Here is a 21,736-nt window from a genome sequence, read left to right as displayed (position 1 = left end):
AAACTCTTTGTATGACTCGGCATTGTCTTGCTCTTGCAAGAAGTAGAAGATGACAACCTAAGCATGAAGGCGTTTACCTTGATGTCAGGTTTGGCACATTCATGTAAGGTCGACATGAAAACTTGCCATCTCAAGTGTCTCAGCGTGTAGGTGCTGAAATGGAGTCTCCTGATCTGAAAAGAAGCTTCACAAAAGACAATGGTACATAGCAATATATAGCTGAAAATGATTTCTATAACTTTGTTTTATATGAAGTAAAATTATCTTCCATACAAGGTAAGGTCTCTAGTCCCAAAGGAAACAACCTTATATGTACATGGAAATGAAAAAAAACATAGTAAGTATGTTTAGAACTTCCGGAAACAATCTCATTTCATGGTGTTTTACATGGAATTTGAAATTCTACCGAAGGATTGACAGGTGCGTTCAAATTCCATGAAAACAAGATGGCAAATGATTTATCTCCGCTGCAGGATATTTTTAAACACCCTTTGAAACTGTAAAACCTATTATTACACCTAGGGTTGTTTTCTATGTTTGAAGTTTCACTCCTAATGTTCTTTCTTCTTAAATATGGTATTCAGTATTCACTGCTTTCAAGAACCCAAAGCAAGCTCTTTGTATCGTTTGAGATCGTTGAGATACCTAGTTGAGTTGTAGTCTTGAGCGTCGAAGATTTCTTCTGAGTAAGTTCTTAGGAGAGCACGACCTTTACCTTTTTTGGCACGCTCAGAGACATATTCATCACCTCTTAGTAGGATCACAACCTGCAAAAGAACATCTATCAATTTGCCATTCAATGTTTATTTCCAAAGTCCTCTTTGTAGATCAGAATCTCTACCAAAGAGAGCATTCAAGGGTAAAGTTTAAGAAACTTGCAGGAAATGACTATCCACTATGAACCTATCATGAGAGAAATGAATGGACCAGTAAATGGCAATTCTATCACATGATTCTCTCTAAAGTAATTTGCTATTCTTCCATCAATTACTGAGTGAAGATAAATCAAAAAGGAAGTTGGTTTTTTATGCAATTGTATTAAATGATTAACAACAGAGAGTACAGAATGAAAGGCATGCCAGGCACACCAGAAACATAAATGGCAAGTTCGCGTAACTATATCAATGAAAGACAGGCCGGTAGTGTTCTGTCTTGAATAAGAAGGAACACACTATAATTAGTTTTCCCGGACCAGAAACATAAACTTATAGCCATTTGCATTTAATGGCTTGATCACATACCCTTTTCAGTAAAACACAACACCATAAGCATTCAAACCAGTCTTTTCCTAGAATATGGGCTAGATTTGGATAGCAAAAGTTCTGTTGCTGTTCCTATGAAATGAAATACAGGAACCTTGTAACCACATCTTAATATACAAAAACCATGTCATTTCCTGATTGGCATTTTCTTTTCTGGGATTTGCCCATTTACAGTGTATCACTAAACAATATGGAGCCACTCCAAAAAAGATTCTGCAAATGGAACGGTGACCCTGTGGTTTCTGGTAATGTGACTGTATAGGACTACATGAAATAAAGTAGTACTAGTGTTATGCAATTCTACACTTGCCTGACTCATTCGAGGGCGTAGGACTGGAGACTGCTCAATGCACAAAGAGGCGGTCAAAACCACACGATCCATCTCTTCTAGATCATAGTTGTCACCAAGAGAAGGGTCAGCAAGCTCCTTAGTATCGTTGTTATCCAGCAAAGGCTTTGCCTACCAGAGAGAGTAAGATCAAAAAAGGTAGCTGGTGACTTTTCATATATTTATTTATTTATTTATATATATATATATATATATATGGCTTTTCTGATGACCAGATTGTGCAGAAGTAAAAAGTTACCCAAACCACAAGGCTTTGTTGTAAACGATCCACAGGTCGACGCCCTGTTATGAGCTCCAAAAGTAATACCCCAAATGCATAGATATCGGTTTTTTCATCAACTATGCCATGCATATAGTATTCGGGTGCAAAGTAGCTGCAAGCGAAAAACAAAAGTAAAATCAAGTCATGAGCACTTTTATCAACTCCTGACCAAAATATTTTACTCTTACACACCCGAATGTGCCTTCAAATTTGGATACATTATGGTGAGTCCACTGTGTTGGTAGCCACTTTGCTAGTCCGAAATCACAAATCTGGATCAAAATTAGATTGTGAATCAATAAACAAAAGATTCAAGTAACCAAACAGCTGTATAGATGTCATGATACCAGTTTACAGTAATAAACGACAGATAGTACGACAAGTAGAATTGAAATCCTTGCATACAAATGTCATAAAATTCCAATATCTGGAGCGAATATATTGTCTGTATTAGAACAAATTGAAAGACAATTGTAGCAAATCTGACACGGTGTAAAAAGAAACCAGAGCAGAAAGAGCAATAATAGTTTAATAAAACCTAGTTCAAAATTGATAATTGTAGGATAGCCCCCAAAAAAAATAGTTCTCGGATATGGAAATCTTTTCTCTATTTCTTTAAATAGCACTAGCAGGCAGTGAGGTATTTAATAAGGAATATATCAAAGGTTCAATCACCAACAACTAAATAAAAAGGAGAAGATTCATACAACTTAAGCAATAACTAAATCGCATGCAAGCACAGAGCTAGCAGGATAACTCAAATCATTATTTTCTTCAGCTATGAAATTGCCTGTCATTATATGGTCACAGTCAGGAGTCTCAAATACTCGTGTCCCAAGTACAAAATACTTAACAAGGAACATTGCTTCGAGGCGTGAACCTCATTCGTCGAAGAAAAGCTAATTAGTGATGCATTCTACTTACGCACTATTTAACAGCATAAGTGCCTTCTCACCCACATTTCCCATTTACAGCAGTTCTATCTAGGATTGCAAAATGAATGGCTTGATAATAGAATGTTTTCTGTGGTAGCTTTGAACGTTCATGTAACATTGAATGCAGCACCTTCGAACTTTCAAATCACTCTTGGTCATATTTTTTTAATGGATCATTACACACTAACTATTAGTGTTCTTGCATCTTAATACCCCTGCCGCAAGGTACGCCTTGTAGTCTTTCCTATTAAGGTCGTGAGTCTATGATTGGCCTTACTATATATGTTCCTCATAAATGCAAGACTTTGGTGATACTGATTATCCATAGAGTTCTCTAATATACTACAGAATTAGAGAAACATTTAGCAGTTCGTTTGTTAATGTAAAATATTTGTCTTGGTTGATGGTCTTGACACCTATTCTGAATAATGTGTGATGAGAAATTTCAGAATTGATGGCAAGTGAAGATCATTCCATCAATAAATGAACAGAGTCAACGACGGTGAATCTTGTGGCAAAGACTACTAACTCAAAGTTACGAGGATCTCCTCACTCTAAGAGACATGCCAACAATGATCCTAAGGGAAGAGAATCAACCTCTGCCCAAATAAAACTAAATAGCCTCACCAGACCATTAATCTGGCTCAAGCTTGGGCCATTACACCATCCTAATCAAGCAGAAGGCGTAGTTGTGTTGGGAGAAAAATCAACAGATACAACTGAATTCTTCTGCGTTAAATTCAATAATGAACCACAAAGCAAGACTGAATCATGCTCATAAAAGATATTCATACTTTCCTAATCAAACACATCTATACTCCCACTTCCATTATTGACGATCTCAAACTTCTCTATGTGGCTACACAAAACTGTTACAATAGCTCACCAAATCTAAGAGAATGCAGGCATTTTCACAAGTCCTTGCTAGTTTGATGATGTTAAACTATGACTTTGATATAGTGATTCATGCAGAACACAAGGACATGGAGCCTAATGCCATCATCAAAATTTTCATGAGCAGTCATGAATTCAATCACAACTGTGTATGGCAACATATGAAAGAGTAGTGTGATACTTGAAACTCCAAGGTTGTATGGCTGCCTTTCTACAATATCCCAAAAGTTATGCTTTGGGATTTTGAACACTTAAGCCTGAATTGAATTTGAAACTCAAATATTACCATTCCACTCCTCTTTAAAACTATGGAAAATCAATTATGCTGGCATTCTATTATTGTTGAGCACTCAGGCAATTAGTTTGGCAATTCCATTTCATAAGGAATTAAATTCAAACTTTTACCAATTGTACAGTGTTTCATTTTAGGTGAATTACATTATTTTGGTAACCACTTCATGCAAAAATGCTGAAGACCAGGACAGAGAGATTTACCCGAGCAAGGTTCATCATCAGACAAGCTGAAAACAATCAAACGTAAAAACATGGCATAGTAAGAATGTTTCCTGCATGAGCTATGTAGAAAGAAATACTGCTGATCACAAATTGCGAAGGTACTTTCATCGGTTGTTAGAAATAGACGTAGTTACAGATTTATTTTATGGCTATATATGGTGCAGGAAGGGCATAAGCTTCACGATTTTCACTCAAAGCATTTGGTCGTCAAAATGATTAGACATCCTTCTCTGAGTGTTAGAAAATGTTTTCCTGAAAACAAACAATAGAAAGGAACAAAAAAGAAAAAGATCCCAGCAATAACTGAAGTTGTTAGCCTCTGATGTTCTCAGGTATAGCTTGAGAGATACCTGAGGCTCAAAATTCTTTGTAAGAAGAATATTATCGGCCTTTATATCTCTGTGGATGATTCGCCTTCGGCAATTCTCATGAAGATACAGCAGTCCATCTGCTGCCCCAAGAGCAATTTTGTACCTTTTACTCCAATCAAGCTCGACTTGTGAACCTGGAAATGCAATTGATGAACACCTAAGTAACTTGAAGACCATAATGCAATTGCAATTTGCCTAGAAAACAATACAAATTAGCACCAAACCATGAAGAGCAGATCCTAAACTCCCTAATGGAGACAATTCAAAAACAAGGTGCATCCCCCCATCAATGCCACACCCAAGCAGCTTAGCAGTATTAGGATGGTCAACATGAGCTATAATGCCTAGCTCATTTAGAAAGCCAGCAGTCTTCTCATCAAGAGTTCCTTTTGTCAGCTGCTTTATGGCTACCAGCCTTCCATCAGGCAAACAACCTTTGTAAACCTCAGCAAAACCACCTTTTCCAATTAAATTCTCTGCAAGAAACCATAAATGTTCATCACAGAACCCAGTTATGTAAAAATATTTTTTGTTGAAAGCATCTACAAGTAAGCCAACATTTTGGATCATAAGTCTGGCCAACATTATGGACCATTAGGTCTCACTAAAGAGATAAAGTACAGACCGTGGTTAAAATTGTTTGTTGCCATTTTGAGCTCCGCAAAAGTGAAATGCTGCAAGGTCGACTTGAAGTTGTATAAATTTCTCAGAACTGTGTTCTCTCTTGTACTCCTGCTCTTACGTTTTGGTTCCTTGGGCACTGGAGGAGGTGAAGTCAAGTGTTTTAGCGAAAATCTTTTCCATGACTTGAAGAATCTACTCCAGTTCGAATGTGCCTTCGAACGAGGAACTTCTGATTCTGCAGTGCTGTTTCTAGTAAAATCTGAGTTGGATTCCAAGCCTGTTAAGCAAGCTTCTATAACTCCTCTAGGAGATGATCCATCTTGTCTCTCTCTTTCCATGTCTGAAGCTCTCAAGTCTACAAAATGGAAACCAAAGCATAAAAAATAAGGGAACAAATCTCATGGATGAACATACAGGCACATGCACAGGCTATAAGATGCATAAAAGATCATGAAAAAAGAAGTGAAAGTAAATACCAACGGAAGAAGCAGAGGAAGAAATCACTGGACTGTGTTTCTTAGGTTTCACTGAAACTTTTGCATGCAGATTTCTCTCTGATAGTAAGCAATACTCCTTCGAACCCTCCCTAAGTTAAAGAAATAAAACATTGCTATAAAGAAGAGCTTACTGCCATGTTTAACCTATAATCACCAGAATAGAAGAAAGGCAATGGACTCTAGCATTGAGAGTGTGTGAGTGTGTTTACGGTTGATTGAGTGAGTGAGAGAGAAAGAAGGAATTTCAGCCTAAAACAAGGCGAATCAGGGTAGATAGAGATACATTTCACAAAAAAGACCAATTTTTTTCATAACATGAAAGATAAAATGTCCAATACAATCATCTGTTCCACAGGATACAAAAGAAAACAACATGAATGGGATTCGCACAAGTAGCGGCCATATTGAAAGATTATGCTTTTGAATAAAAATGCCTTCAAAAATCTTACCAAGGACTTGTAAAGGGAAGAACAAACACCAGACATAATAACATTCACAAGTACAAGCTATATATGCAAAATGACATCAAAATCTTCAAATATTCTCTGAAGAAAATCATTAAAACCCATCAGCATCTTCAAATATCAACTGACAAAGTATAAGGCATAAACCAAAGTCACAAATCAGCAGATGCTAAAAAAACCAATCTGCTCCTCATGAAACACAATCTGAAAGAACCTCCAAGAAAGAACAAAGAGTTGAAACACATTCACACAAAGCCAAGTTGGAGACAAGAAAAATTAGCAATTATCCATGTATGGAAAAAAAATCCAAAACTTAAAAATAAAATAAGAAAACCCCAAGTTACATACATGTAAACAAAATCCAAAGAACCCATTGTGTAGAAAAAATCAATAAACAGAAACGACCATCATGACAAGACATAAGATTTATATAAAAAAGAAGAGGAAGATGAAAGAAAAACATACCCAAATGAGAGAGCATGGAGAGGAACACACCTGTACCAAGGAAGAGTACTACTATGAGCAGCTTTGTTATGTCCTCCAACAGCTGCCATGACCGGCCAACAAACACGCACCACTCTCTCTCTCTCTCACACACACAGACAGAGAGGAAAAAATGACAACGAGACCGAAAAGATACCAAAACAAAACAGTGGTTACTACAACATTAAATCCTTCCTGTTGTTTAGTACTTTTGATAGCTGACTAAAATTTATCCAGGCCCTGTAAAGAGGATCTGTAAAGAGCTATATATAGCAAAGCCTCATTACTCTCTATTTGTTCGTACTTCAAAAAAAAGTGAAAAGAAAAAAAGTCTTTCTCTTTCTTACAGGGGTCTCTCTGTCCCATAAGAGTCGCTGGTTTGGTCTACTGCATTGCTGACAAATGTTGGAAGCTCTTCAGCGACTTCTGCTCTCAGCCTTAAATCCCACAGGCACAGGCACAGGCACAGGCACAGGCAGGGAGAGGGACGTGGAGTGTTCGTTGGTTAGTAAAATTGCTAATATTCAAATGTTGGGTCCATTCCATTTGGCCTTCTTCTTTCATGTTTGGACCCACATTTTACTTTTTATTGGAGTAATAATATTGATTTTATTTAATTCGGTGCATTGAATTAATGGATTCTATACATTTAATGCTGAATTTCAGAGTTTTTAGAAGGTAAAAAAAAATCACAAGATTAGAATTATTCTTTTGTATTTTAATTGAATATTATTTTTTTATTTTCTTCATTGAAATTATAAAATATCATTTTCAATTATATAATTTTAAAAAATCGTTTCAGCTATTGAAGAAATTTGTTCTTTTTTATTATTATCTGATTTTGAATCACAAAATCATATATATATATAAGATTTGTCTTGATTGATAAGTAAATTAATCCAAAAAAAATTATTTATCATTGAATTAAAAAAAAAGAGGATTTCAAGTACATCAACAAGAGAGATTCAATTCTAATTTCCAAGTTAGAATCTAAGTAAACTATAACTTATTTTGTTAGATATCTAATATTTCACAATTTAATAGCTCAAAGTCTGTTTCAAATAAATCAATTTGGTTGTGAATTTCACAATTTTGATTTGTCTTTTATATTTGCTTGTGTATTTTCCTATATATTCTAAATTATTAATAAGATGAGCAAATCACATTAATAAAATCTCTTTTTTTAAAATTATATTATAGTGAAACCTCACTTATATTTTAAATTATATAGAATATTATACAAAAACATTGTATTTTTTTAATTAAAAAAACACTATAGACTTCAAGATTCTATAAATTGAGAAGTGCAATGATAAGCCAATTCGACAAAAAAAAAATTATTAGAAGGGAAATAATGACCACATTAAAAGTTTGTTTTTGTGTTTAAAAATATGTTTGGATATGTTTTAAAAATATAATTTGTTTAAAAAAATATTTAATTGATTTTATTTTATTTTATTTTATGATTCTAATTAATACGTTATTATCAAATCTAAAAAAAAGTTATTATAATATATTTTTAAATAAAAAATATTTTAAAAAATACATTTTAACACATACCAAACACGCATAAATTAAGATAAACAAGACCTAATGGTAGTTTTATATCTCTGAAAAGAGAAAATAAATGAAGAATGTTGTTTTGTCTAGTGGGAAACAGGAAGAGTACAACAAGAGAAAATTACACTAAAAAAACGGCAGAATCAAGGAATTTATTTATGGAGAATTGTTTAATTTCGTGCCTTGCCCGGTATTCAATAATCTGACTGTCGTTTCTTCTATAATTAATCATTTTCCTCCATTATATCCTCGACACATCTTGCCCTGGGAATTATATTATACTAGGAGATAAATATTGAAAAATAAAAAAAAATCAGCTTGTACTTCTGTACATCCATGGTCAAAGGAAGACTGTATAATCATTATTTTTTTAAAATAAAAAAAAAATTCATGAATGGAGTCTCTTTAGAACTCGGTTGAAACCACAGTTCTTTTAATTTTAAAAATAAATTACTAAAAATTATTTTTTATATATATTTTTATATTGTTTTGATGTGCTAATTTCAAATATAATTTTTTAAAAAATAAAAAAAATATTATTTTGATATATTTTTAAGTAAAATATATCACAGACATGTTATTTACCGCAACGGGAATTATCCAGCTGATTGTATAAGAATAAAACTTGCTGAATGTGCTAATCAAATAAAAAATTATATTTATTTTCATTAAAAAGCTCGTTAATACGTATAGACTTCTTCTCGAACTTAATCTTAAACGTGTTTACTGAGCATTACACATCATTAATTCTTTTATATAAAAGGAAGAAGACGATGATAAGAAGATCACTGCCCTGCACATGCATGAGACGCGCATAGATCACTAGAAATGCAAGTGATTTATCTTGCATGAATTCAGAGGCTTATCATGCAGTTGAAACAGGAACTCGAAGAACTCCATTAATGTAGATGTTAGGTATTTATGTTTAGTGAAATCAGAGTCAGGGATGGTCCATACCATGCCGGTCGATGCTCCTACATTTTTAAGCAGTAATCATGGCTGATGGAGTCACATATCAAGAAAGCCATGCACATTAACAAAGTCCACAACAATTCATGTTAGACAGGTGGTTCGTGTTGGACCGCGAGTAAAAATATTTTTAAATTTTTTTAATGATATATAACAAAGCAAAAAAAAATAAAATTAATCGCATTGAACTGCGAGTAAAAATATTTTTAAAAAGTTTTGATGATATTGATCGATAACAAAGCAAAAATAAATTAATTAATTAAATGAGATTATGATAACTTTCTAAAGTGAAAAATAAAAGCAATATGAAACATGATTGCTAGCAAAGCAAACCTTGAAGGACTATTTGGAAAAAAAATCAATTTAAAAAAGAAAAAAAAACTTACTCGAGTCAACATGTTAAATTCATAACCTGGTCATGAGATTAGGATAATCATATACAAGAGAAATTGAACAAAACAATAAAGGTTAACCTTCAAGCAAGCCAAATGATGAAAGAAAAAACTAGAAAGAAAATCAATTTAAAATAAAAAAAACATTGAGTCAACCCGGGTTAACTCGACTAAACCACGACTTAGAATATGAGATCAGGATAACTCTACATAAAAGAAAGAGAAAAGGATCATGAAGCTCAAAGTCCAATAACCTAATGTTGAATGATAAAAATTAAAAAAAAAAACCTAAAAAAAAAAGTTAAACAAGGTTAATCCTTGAAACTTGTAATCTGGGTTATGAAATTGAGATTACCCTATCAAAGTCAAACAAGAGAAAATCATGAAGCAAAACTCATAATCATCAAAGATTGGAAAACAATCAAAATAATAAGAATCAAATCTAATTTAAAAAATAAATGAAAGAAAATATTGAGGGAATAATTAAATTGAAAAATCAAAAAAATATAAAACAAAAAAATAATTTTAAAAATAAAAACCAAATTGAATAAAAAAAATTAAAATATTGAAATTTTATAACAAATTTAAAGCCGTTGATGACTTGTAACAAATTCAATAGTTGAGATTTTGATCAAATTCGACAGTTATATATATATAAAGTATTCTCAAATCAATTTAATCATTAAATTTTAAAACATCGGTGATAAAAATAAAAATAAAAGAAACCAAATCTCTTAAAACTATTGATGATAGTAGAATTAATCCATGAATAAATTATTCTATTTTCAAAAGTTTTTAATCAAAAATTGAAAACTAATTAGATTCTTCTACTAGTTAAACTCAATTTCGAGAACAAAAGGAATTAAAAACGAATCCAAAGGAAAGGAGGTGGATCAAAGTGACTTTTTTCACGTCAATTTTTTTTAGCGGGGACTTAGTTTTTTTTTTATATATATATACTTTGGCCTTTTTTATATATATAATTGTGTCTTCCTATAACAAATTATAAGTAATTTGTCATTAGATTGGCCATAAAAAATTATAAGTAATTCTTCTACTAGTAACAAATTATACTTTAAAATAACTAAGATTTTTTATGGTGTTTTACTGTTAAAATTAATATATTTTTGTAATCATTTTATATGAATTCCACTCACGCACCGACTTGGTTAAGACATTTTTTTTTTAATTAACGTAGGTGTTCGGGCCAGCTTGCGTGTACCTCGACTAATCCCGCGGGCCCTGAAGTTAACGACCATGTAAGTCTCCAGTGACCATCATATTATCAACTACATGGCTCGAACCTGAGACCACAAGGGAAGCAAAAGACAACAATATTTCATTCCAAAAAACAAATGACATTTTATTAATATTTTTTTTGAAAAAAAATGAGCTAGGTGTGCGAGTGCGCCAAACACATGCTTGACCCTTTTATGTCAATTTTTTTTACACTAAAAAAAATCTCACCAGATTCATTTACTTTTTAGTTCTGACATAGTTTTTAAATACTATTATAAATTTTTATTTCAACTTTAATAAGTTTATTATGGCACTTATTATGCACCTGGTATAAAAATAATAGTTCATGAATATTCATTTTTTTTTTTATTCTTGAACATCTTAAATAAAATTCTAACATGATTTTATCATATCTATAGTATTTTGTTTTAGTCACGCATAAAATATGAACATACTATTTTGATATTTTTTAAAAATAATTGCTTTGACAATAAAAAATATTTATTTTCTTAACCTAAACAATAATTCCAGTTACAAACTTTACTTTCGCTAAATAAACAAAAGATACATTGATAAAAAAATTTATCTTAATTGAAAAAAATTCAAGATGATTGTGTTTTTGGATTTAATAACAATTTCAAATAATTCACTGAGACTAAAATATTGTTTTTTGCATTTAAAAAAAAAATTAGTACATGCAGGCATACAAACTAGTTTACACTAAGTATCTATTTCTTTTGCATAGAATATTTTACAAGAAAATATTTTACAGATTTTCCACTATTTGTTTTTAGAAAATATTTTACAATAAAACTAATAAATGCAAAATATTTTAACCTTCAAACTTGATTTATTTTCTAAAAAATATCTCAAACCCATAAAATTTCATAAAATATTTTACAAAATACAATCTACTTACAATATCATCTATAACTATATCATACACCATCTCCAACTCATCACACCTACTAATACTTCACTTTTCATCTCACGAGCAGCTCCTCTTTCATTACCACAAATATTTCCATATCATTTTTTTATTATTATTATCATTATCATTTTCTACATCATCATTATTATTTTCTTCATTATTAACACGAACATCCTGCCACTAATTTCTCCACTACAATCATCATCATCTCACCATTACCGGTATTGAAAAATATTACACGAGCTACGTGTAAGATATTTTGTACCTGTGAAACATTTTATGCAAAACAAACCGCACTAAATAATTTATTAAATGATAGTTTGTGATTTGATCCATAATTCAAGGTGACTTGTCACATTTTACCCCATCTAAACCACATCGGGGTTGCTGCCATCTGCCTTGAGTTCAAGGGACTCGTGACTTGCGAGGAGTGCATTGGTTCCTGATGCAAACCTGGCTTCTAGCTGCTTTGCTGGGCATCTTAAAGATTTGGGCACATTTGTCGAGAGAAAACTTGCAACCGGCATATTCCAAAGGATCATTGTTACGAGTATCTTCCCTGTTAGGAGCATATCTTATTCCGGGAGTACATGTTAGTAGCTTCGTCTTGTGAAATCAGAGTCGGAGATGGCACGGCCCATTCGGACTGCTTTTACCTTGTTCATAAATGGGGAGACGTATGGGCTTAATGTAGACTGGCCACCAGTCATAGCATACAACACGACAACACATCTAGCTCATAAGGGATTGGAGAGAGAGAGAGCCGGAGAAGTTTACCAGAATGGGTAGATATGGGCCATATGGCACATGAAAGGAAAGGGAATCCAATGAATAATATTTATTATCAGGCTGCATCTGATCTCGCTTTTTAAAAAATAGTTATGTCCAGAGCAGGTGGCATGCACTGTTCATGGATTTCAAGTATGATTTCAGTGCCCGTAAAGGCAAATCGAAGATGCTGCAGCTTTTGCCATTCGGTTTTATAGCACCTTGCTTTGTTTTTATTGAAGCACAGACTCACAGTAGTTCAAAGCATCAGCTACTTAACTTCACAAGAAGGGCCTAAATATCCTTTAACTTACGTGAATTGTTTGATTACATGGCAGCAAATAAATTAATTAAGGCTGTCCCTCTTGAAAGATCAACATGACTGATTCAAATATTTCATTTCATGATTTTCAAAGGATTCCATGCCGATAACTGTGTTAAAAAACAAACGTTAAATTTAATATATATCCTATGAAGTCACATATATAGGATCTACGAATGCACGTAGTTGTTAAGGAATCAATATCAGCGTAGACAAATGAACTACTTCTCCTCTCCTGAAAGTTAAGACTCATTCCAACTCTTGCCGCCCATCCACTGATTGCCCGAAAAGGCCAATAATGAAGCTGAGACAATGATAAATATAATGTTATGATTATCAATTCCCATGAAAGTTGAGGGTGGAATCATGGTTTTCAAGTCTTGTGAAACCATAACTCAGAGATGTTCCTCTTTCAGTCCAAGTATTTTCTATTAGTCCTACTCTTAACCCTTTCGGATTCCTGTTTTCGAAGTGCTGATTGTCTTGAAATCTCACACAGAAACCTTGTTGAAGACTCTTGCCCATTAAATATCAATGTCATTCGTGATCAGCTAGTCAGTGCAGCTCATCCAAAACGTTCATTTATCGCTGTGCCTAAACAATGCCAGTTCGTTCATGACGGAATTCTTTTCATTCGGTCAGTATATCTTCGAACCAGCAGATACTTTGTTCCTCCTGCTGATACATTTCAGGCATGTTGGCAATCGTACAGGAAGGTGATTCACGAGGTTTCAGATGGTCTTGATATCCAGTCTGGTTGTGGTTATCAAGCTGAATGAATATCAAAGGGCTGCATGAATATTACATCTCTGGCTCAGTTTGAGAGCAAATTTCCCAAATCTAAGTTGCAAGAGATGAAGCTTTATTGTAAACAATCCCTGGATGATGACCTTGTTTGTGATTATTGTACCAAGAAATTGTTGAGTCTTGGGAATCAGTATCTTCATGGTCCTCGACCTGAGAATGCCTCAGATTGTCCAGGTTATTTGTTCATGTATACAGCTGCAGTTATTAATCAGTTTGGACCGACTGATCCCGGAACTGCAAAGTGCTTGTTCAGGCTGAAGTATTCAATGAAGTCCACAGCCTATAGGTTTCACAGTGCTGTAATTCCTGGCATTGTTGTGGGTTCCATGTTTGGAGTCGTGGGAGGCTTCATCGCAGTTTGGTTTCGCCGGACGCAACGCGGGAGAAGTGAGAAGGAAAAGGTTAGTCCTGAGGATGGCGAGGTTAGTTTGGATCTTGGGTTTGGATTGCATAGTAGAGGCACTAATTTGGTCAAATTCAGAATTGAGGAAATTAGAAAGGCAACAATGAATTTCTCTAGACATAATATTATTGGAAGGGGAGGTTATGGGAATGTTTACAAAGGGATGTTATCAGATGGGTCTGAAGTCGCCTTCAAGAGGTTCAAGAACTGTTCTGCTAGTGGTGCTGCAACTTTTGCACATGAAGTGGAAATCATAGCCAGTGTAAGGCATGTCAATCTTGTTTCTATAAGAGGCTACTGCACCACAACAGTTCCGCCAGAAGCTCCCCAAAGGATCATCGTGTGCGATTTGATGCGTAATGGAAGTCTCTACAACCATCTTTTCGAATCAGGAAAAACAAAACTTAGCTGGCCGATTCGTCAAAAGATCGCCCTTGGAACCGCAAGGGGGTTGGCTTATTTACACTATGGGGTGCATCCAGCAATATTCCATAGGGATATCAAAGCTAGTAATATACTTTTGGATGACAGTTTTGAGCCTAAAGTTGCAGATTTTGGCCTTGCAAGGTTCAATTCACAGGGAATGACACATTTTAGCACCAGGGTTGCCGGGACTCTCGGTTATGTTGCCCCAGAGTATGCCTTGTATGGGCAGTTAACCGAAAGAAGCGATGTCTTCGGCTTTGGTGTTGTGCTCCTTGAGCTTCTGAGTGGAAAAAAGGCTTATGAAATCAATGAAGGAAATGTTTCTCTGTTGACAGACTGGGCGTGGTCGCTAGCAAGGGAAGGGAGAGGATTGGATATTATTGAAGAAAACCTGCCTGAAATGGGATTACCAGAGGTGATGGAGCAGTATGTGCACATCGCTCTTACTTGTGCTCATCCATTGTTACATGCTAGGCCAACATTTGATCAGATTGTGAATATGTTGGAAACCAACATGCCTGTTCCCTCGTCTCTTGAAGCATACATTGCTGCTTCCAGTTTGGAAATTTGCAGTATCAGCTCAAGTTATAACTTTACTTCGTCCATCAGAGTGATGAGAACCAATTCAGACAATTTGTATGACAGGAAATTATTGCTTTTATCTCTTGTATGCCTTCCCCATTCCATCTATTCTTTTTCATGCTATAAAACTTCAGTATTAGTTCTTTCATTGTGTGAAGAATAGAGCTAATTTTAGTCATGTAGTGTAGTAGCATGGTTATTGAATACTGCTGGTTTTCCCTCAAATCCATAATTCAAGATCTGATCTGGGCTTAATTTTAATTTTAATAAGTTTTAATATTGACTCGGTTAAATTAAAAAAAAATAAAAAAATAAAAAAAATATTATTTTAAACAATAATAATATAACTTGAATTGCTAAAGTCTTGAAATTGGCATTAAAGGTGTTTATTTTGAATGTCAAAACGGTTAAAATTAAATTACGAAAGAAAGTGTTTGAGAATAAGATGTAAACTGCGTTTCTAAAAGTTTTAAATTTTTTTCTTTACTTAAAATATTTTTTTTTATGTTTTCAGATTATTTTGATGTGTTGATGTCAAAAATAATTTTTAAAAAATAAAAAAAAAACTTCATTTTGATGCATTTCTAAACGAAAAATATTTTGAACCGCTACTACAATCCCAAACAGACCTAAGCAATTGAACAAACTTTGTTAGTGGGAGAAAACTAAGGTAGTGTTTGGGAAATCATTCCAGACGTTGTTTGACAAAAACATGATTTTTTTTAAATATTTTTAATCGTTTTGATGTGCTGATGTTAAAAAAATAAAAAAAAATATTTTGATGTATTTTCAAATAAAAAATATTTCAAAACGCAACCGCTACCAAACATTACCTAAGACATTAATTTTTTTTTGCATCCCAAGTCATATACAATGTCTTGTGAGCCTCTCTACATTGCACTTGAATAGATAAGGTTAGCACAAATGGCTAAGCAAAGATAAATACACTAACATTCCATTAACAATCCTGTACTTAATTCTTATATAAATTTGTCACATGGTAGGCTCCAAGTTCATTTAAGAAATTCTTTCATTCCAGTCAGAGAAAAATCGAGAATACTGGTTTATGTTCCTAAGTCTATGAAAATAAGTAATGAGTTACCAAAAATAATAACATGATATATATATTCAATGAAATTATTATTAATATAAAATTACTTTTATTGAAACATAGTAATATCAAATATATTTTTTTAAAAAATATAATCATCGTCATCGTGGTGGTTATCTAATTAAGTCTCGACTCCTGAGTTCAAACTTGTAATCAGCAAGTCTCTCAACTCTTATTCTAACTTTTAGATATATGATAAAAGATTTGGGGATATTTATTTCATGAAAAATATTTTTTTATTTTACTATGTTTGTGTAACTTTCAAAAAGTTAATCAATGAAAATTAGTTTCTTGTCAAAGAAAAAATTTAAAACTTTCTAAAGGAAAGGGTTTTTATTTTCTAAACTCCGAAAAACTCTTTCTAGATCTTTTAAAAAAATTAAAATAAAGTAAAATGACTAAATAACTTTTAAAACCAATTTTTGATATATTGAGGTTTATGGTATTTTCATATTGGCTTTTTCCAGTAATAATTAGGTTGATTGAGAAATAATTTGATATTTTAATAAATATAAATATAATTTAAAAATAAAAAATGTTTAGCGTGGTATTAAATTCACTGGCGTGTCAGACATGTCGCCTCATTTATGTGGCTCGTGAGATCGTGTACAATGTCTGAAGACGACCTTTTTTTATGTTGTTAGAATCAGCCCCCTCCCTCCCTAGAAAGTAGGTGCGGCAAACTGATTTTTGGTTAAGCGTCAACGGTCCTTTTCTTTTTCTTTTCTCATTTTCTTTTTAGTGACTCCTCCTAATTTTTCGCGCATACCCTCCAAGTTTTCAAAGCAGCTTTTTTATTTGTTTTATTTCAGATTTGATCCATATTCTTTTGATTACTATTTATTTTATTTGAAATAATTTATAATATAAGATTGTTTTTTCATTTCAACTCCCTTCAACTTTTTCATCAGTCAAATTTGATCCATATTTTTTTATTATTTATTTTATTTGAAATAATTTATAAAACTATATTTTTTTCTTAATTTTATCATTCTTCAATTTTTCACGTGTTAGATTTGGTCCTTATTCTTTTGATAAAATTTTAAAAAAATTAAAATATTAATAAGTGATTTTCCAATTTATTTTCATAATATAGTAAAATACTATAAATTATTTTTCAACTCATTTTCTATGACACTATCAAAAATAAAAATAAAAAATCTAATTTTCAGGAATTTATTTTTCATAAAAGCAATTTTTTTTAAAAGCTAGTTTTTGGAAAACAAACAAGGTTTTTAGTGAATTTTACCATAATATTAATTTAATATTTTTTAAAATCAAAAATATTTTTAAAAATCATTTAAAAACTGGAACAAAAATTGTAACAAGCACCCTAAACGTGTTGATTTTTATTAAAATAGAAGGAATAAATTAAGATTGGACTTTTAAAAAAGCCCATAAGAATCCCACATCCTGGCTATCCGTTTACTCAGCCCAGAACCTAACCCATATAACCACTAGGGTTTTGAAGTCCCTATCTTTCTATCAGAAGAAGAGCTTCTTCTCACATCTCTGCAGCTGCCGCAAAAAACACGAAAGGGCTTACATTCTGCAGCCATGGTAACCTCTCTCCCAACATGTGAACACAAACATACGAACGTGAGTTAGCTGCTTACTTTTTTTTTGGTTCTATTTTTATGATGTCTTCAGATTATTCCAGAGAAGAACAGAAGAGAAATCTCCAAGTACCTCTTTCAAGGTATCACTTTTATTCCTGCCTTCGATGTTTCTCTGCCTGTTTTCCTCTTCAGATATCATTTTAAGTTACCTAGAGAGAACCCATCAAACATTTTTTTTGTTATTCTAAGGTTTTTAATAGAAAGCGTAAATCTTGAAATAAAAACATTGAATTGTGCAATGACTCTAAAGTAGGATGAGAACTTGATTAGGCGATTAAGCTATGATGTTAGTAAGGTGATAGTCTCTCTGTTCGAGTGCCGAATGCAACTGCTACAATTATACATTCTTTTGTCATGACAGATTCATAAAATAATGTCTACGCAAGGCCCATCCTTTACTCCTTTTTTTGGTGTGTTTATTATAGGGTACATCTTCTTTTCTCTAAATGAATTTTTTTTTTTGTTATGGCGTTGGATAGTTGAAACGGAATGCAACTAATATTCTCATCCCTAATGAATAATTTTCTCCACTGGGGATTGGTGTTAGTTAAGTTAATGGGTTTTTGCTAGAGCTTTTGGTAATGACTTCAAATCAATGAGATGGAATAATAAGTAAAACTGTTTTGATTTATTCTATGGAGGACTTGAAATTCACCTAAACCACTAGGTAACTGCTGATGTTTAGAAAAATTTACCAGAGATATTGTTGTGCTAGTTATGAGATAACTGCACCCTTGTTTCTTGCTATTTTGGTTTGGTTTCTAGTGGCTGGTTTTGTTTATTGCCTGTTCTAATGTATTTTCTTTTATTTGGATATTACCGGTTTGATTGAATAATGTGAGTTTTTTTCTAGTTAACCAAATGGGACAAAGGAAGATTAGTCTTATCATGTACCATATATCAGCATTCACTCATCTTGATTTTGTCTTGAATCTGTAGAGGGAGTTTGCTATGCAAAGAAGGACTTCAACCTTGCAAAGCACCCGGAGATTGACGTTCCTAATCTCCAGGTTATTAAGCTCATGCAGAGCTTCAAATCCAAGGAATATGTTCGTGAGACATTTGCTTGGATGTACTACTACTGGTATCTTACCAATGACGGGATTGAGTTTTTGAGGACGTACCTGAATCTTCCATCAGAAATTGTTCCTGCCACCTTGAAGAAACAAGCGAAGCCTGCTGGAGGTCGGCCATTTGGTGGCCCACCTGGTGACCGCCCACGGTAATTTAGATTTATGTTGACCATTTGGTGATTTGAGTGTTATCCTCATCTTTTCCTTCACTTTTTAGAAAACTTACAATTTGGGTTTGCTTGGGTTTCTAGAGGCCCACCTCGCTTTGAAGGAGACCGTCCAAGATTTGGTGACCGTGATGGTTATCGTGGGGGCCCTCGAGGGGGTGAAGGTGGTGAGAAGGGAGGAGCACCAGCAGATTACCAGCCTGCATTTCGGGTAATTTCACACCATCAGTTTCCCTAAATGTTTTAATTCCCATTAGGGACTAGCTACAACCAGTATTTCCATTCATTTTTTTTCTAATTATATTATGATCTTGCAGGGCACTGGTGGAAGGCCAGGCTTTGGTCGTGGAGGAGGAGGTTATGGTGCAGCACAAACCAGTTCCCCTGGCTTTACTTGAAGGTGGTTGCTTGTCCTCCCATACTTTTGTGTTTTTATTTAATGTTGTGGTGCAGAGTTAAGAAATTTTCTTGTGCCCTTGTTCAACTCTCTTAGCAATTTGCTTCTTTGAGAACAACATTGAGATGGCTATAAATTAATTTTGTTACTGTTTGAGAAATCAGATAGCTCCGCTCTATCCTTAACTCGATGTCTTATTTATTAAACTCACCTTGCTCTTATGCTGAGGTATGAATTACAAGTGTCATTTGTTAAGACTTGAGCATAGAGGCCTTGGTTAATAGTAAAATCTTGGGGGTTATGATTCGTACCGTACTAATGCAGAAAGCCTTCAATAACGTTCTTGAATAATGGTCGGTGTCTTTTAGGATTTGGTGAATTAATTTGGATGGATATTCCGACATGATTATTCCTAGAGATTGACCTAGTTGAACTCAGAATATAAATCCAATGTGGATGCCATAATACAAAATATTGCAAGTTCCGAAATTCTAAGGTCCAACAGAACAAAACAAACACCAAAAGAGGATTAAAGACTTGAAAGGAAAAACTTGATGTTCCCAATGTTAGTGATGGTTCTAGTTTCTTTATTTTTGAAAGCTCTTGAATTCCTTAAGAGCCTTGGCATGTTGCTGCAATAAACAGTCGATTTGCTTTATAAAAAGATGAAAGCAATGAACTTCATTGGTTGAAAGTGTTGTTTGTGCCCTTGTCGTTCAACTCGTGAGTATTCGCTAAGCTAAGGAGCCAGAATACAAGGGTTTAGGTGGGCTTTGCACGCCTAACCCAGGAGTAGATGATGAGCTGTCTACTATGAATTATGAATCCTGGTAATCTTCAGTGATTCAGGATTCAAGATTGTAGATCATAAAAGTTCATTTTTTAATTTTTTCTTACCTAGAAACACATAAAAAGCATCATTAAAGCCTTGAAAATCTCATTTCTAAGGCCAAAACATGCTTTAATTAGGATCAAAACTAGAAATCAAATCAAACCTTTTAGACTTTGATTTTTTTTTTGGCATGATTACAAATGGAAACCACCTTTATTGAATCTAAGCTCTCTCTCCCTCTCCTTTATCTTTCAAGTAGTTTTGTCTCTCATCTCTCAACTACCAGGATTGGAATTTAAAAAAATATATGTTTTATGAATGAAATATGATCTTTTTTTAATAAAGGGACCAATGGGTAGAATGACACCTTTAGAACAATAAAAAAATTAAAAGCAACCCACTTTTTTTATTTAGTTAATTTCGCTCCTTGTAGTTTCCATTTTATTAAAAAGTAGATTCTATAATTATAATATGTAATAGCAATCATTATATAACGTAGAAAAAATAATCTTAATCTTATTTATAATGCGCACGCGAGATCATGGAAAATAAAACAAACCCCAGCACATACAAAACATTTCAATGTAACATGTGAGGACTAAAAGAAAAAGTTTAAAGATTAAAGTACAAAATTAAAAAAAAAATTAAGCCATACATAAATAAAAAACCATCAACAATGACATGAAGGATAACAACAATCTAAATGTATAGTACTCTTGAAATATCTTCTATTTTTGCTTATTTGCATGTTTTTTTTTAATATTAGCAAAATAATACAACATAAAAAATTAATGAAATAACATGATTTCTAATTGTTAAGTTTGGGAAACAATAATTTCAAATTTGTCGCTATATGGAATTGTGACATTTCCAAAAAAAAAAAAATTATAAAATGAGCTACGTATAAAAGAGAAAATAATAAAAAAAATATTTTAGAGGCATATCAAAACTCGAATTACAACATCACCAGTGTCATCATAAAGATCTCAACGAGATAAATCTAATGACATTAATAAAGGTTAGCAACAGTGATTCGAGTGTGCTATATTTATCACCCAAATATGGCAGGTGACTCACTAGTTTTGGCAGGAAGTGTGGTCCACTCGGCACCGTTGGTGATTTTCTCCAGTGTTGTTGAATTTCTATTCTTAAGATCTTTCTGATGGTACTAGTATTGTTGTAATTAGAGTTTTAGTGTACCTTCAAAATCTTTTTCTCTCTTTCTCTTCTGTCCTCATTGTAATTTATGAAAAGAGAGGAGAGAAAAAAGATCTAAAAACACATCAAAGTTCCGATAAAAGACACCACCAATACCATAAAAAAAACCCCAAAGATGAATCCAATAACATAAATAAAGGTTATTAATGGTGACCCGAGTAAGCCACACTTGACACCAGGTAATTGAGCACGCACTATCTTTGGATGGCAAGTGTGGCACACCTAGACCATCATTGGTGATTATTTTTTTGATGTCATTAGAT

General features: G+C 33.3%; 3 protein-coding genes across 4 annotated transcripts; 2 read left to right on the top strand and 1 right to left on the bottom strand.

Moving 5' to 3' along the window:
* Nucleotides 1-214: 214 nt before the first annotated feature.
* Nucleotides 215-7,120, bottom strand: LOC7473885 (receptor-like cytosolic serine/threonine-protein kinase RBK2). 2 transcript variants are annotated; one of them, XM_024583309.2, is made up of 9 exons: nucleotides 6,640-7,120; nucleotides 5,690-5,799; nucleotides 5,215-5,568; nucleotides 4,814-5,065; nucleotides 4,569-4,723; nucleotides 2,066-2,145; nucleotides 1,850-1,985; nucleotides 1,573-1,722; nucleotides 215-767 (listed from the first exon to the last, which is right to left on the bottom strand). In XM_024583309.2, exons 1-9 carry the CDS (start codon nucleotides 6,726-6,728, stop codon nucleotides 597-599), a joined length of 1,497 nt encoding a protein of 498 aa, XP_024439077.1. In that variant the 5' UTR covers nucleotides 6,729-7,120; the 3' UTR covers nucleotides 215-596. The 2 variants fall into 2 exon arrangements, with proteins under 2 accessions (XP_024439077.1, XP_024439078.1); XM_024583310.2 differs by having other exon boundaries at nucleotides 6,670-7,120.
* A 5,941-nt stretch (nucleotides 7,121-13,061) lies between these two features.
* Nucleotides 13,062-15,297, top strand: LOC7473884 (probable LRR receptor-like serine/threonine-protein kinase RKF3). The gene has a single exon (XM_024583565.2). It carries the CDS (start codon nucleotides 13,633-13,635, stop codon nucleotides 15,217-15,219), a length of 1,587 nt encoding a protein of 528 aa, XP_024439333.2. The 5' UTR covers nucleotides 13,062-13,632; the 3' UTR covers nucleotides 15,220-15,297.
* Nucleotides 15,298-17,607: 2,310 nt separating this feature from the next.
* On the top strand, nucleotides 17,608-19,583 carry LOC18104043 (40S ribosomal protein S10-1). Its single transcript, XM_006375724.3, has 5 exons — nucleotides 17,608-17,727; nucleotides 17,818-17,866; nucleotides 18,726-19,008; nucleotides 19,111-19,237; nucleotides 19,344-19,583. Exons 1-5 carry the CDS (start codon nucleotides 17,725-17,727, stop codon nucleotides 19,422-19,424), a joined length of 543 nt encoding a protein of 180 aa, XP_006375786.1. The 5' UTR covers nucleotides 17,608-17,724; the 3' UTR covers nucleotides 19,425-19,583.
* Nucleotides 19,584-21,736: the final 2,153 nt, after the last annotated feature.

The sequence above is a fragment of the Populus trichocarpa genome, chromosome 13, assembly GCF_000002775.5.
Source record: "Populus trichocarpa isolate Nisqually-1 chromosome 13, P.trichocarpa_v4.1, whole genome shotgun sequence".
NCBI classification, from domain to species: Eukaryota; Viridiplantae; Streptophyta; class Magnoliopsida; order Malpighiales; family Salicaceae; genus Populus; species Populus trichocarpa.
The sequence above is the reverse complement of the archived record's forward strand: the minus strand, read 5'-3'. Positions and strand labels throughout refer to the sequence as shown.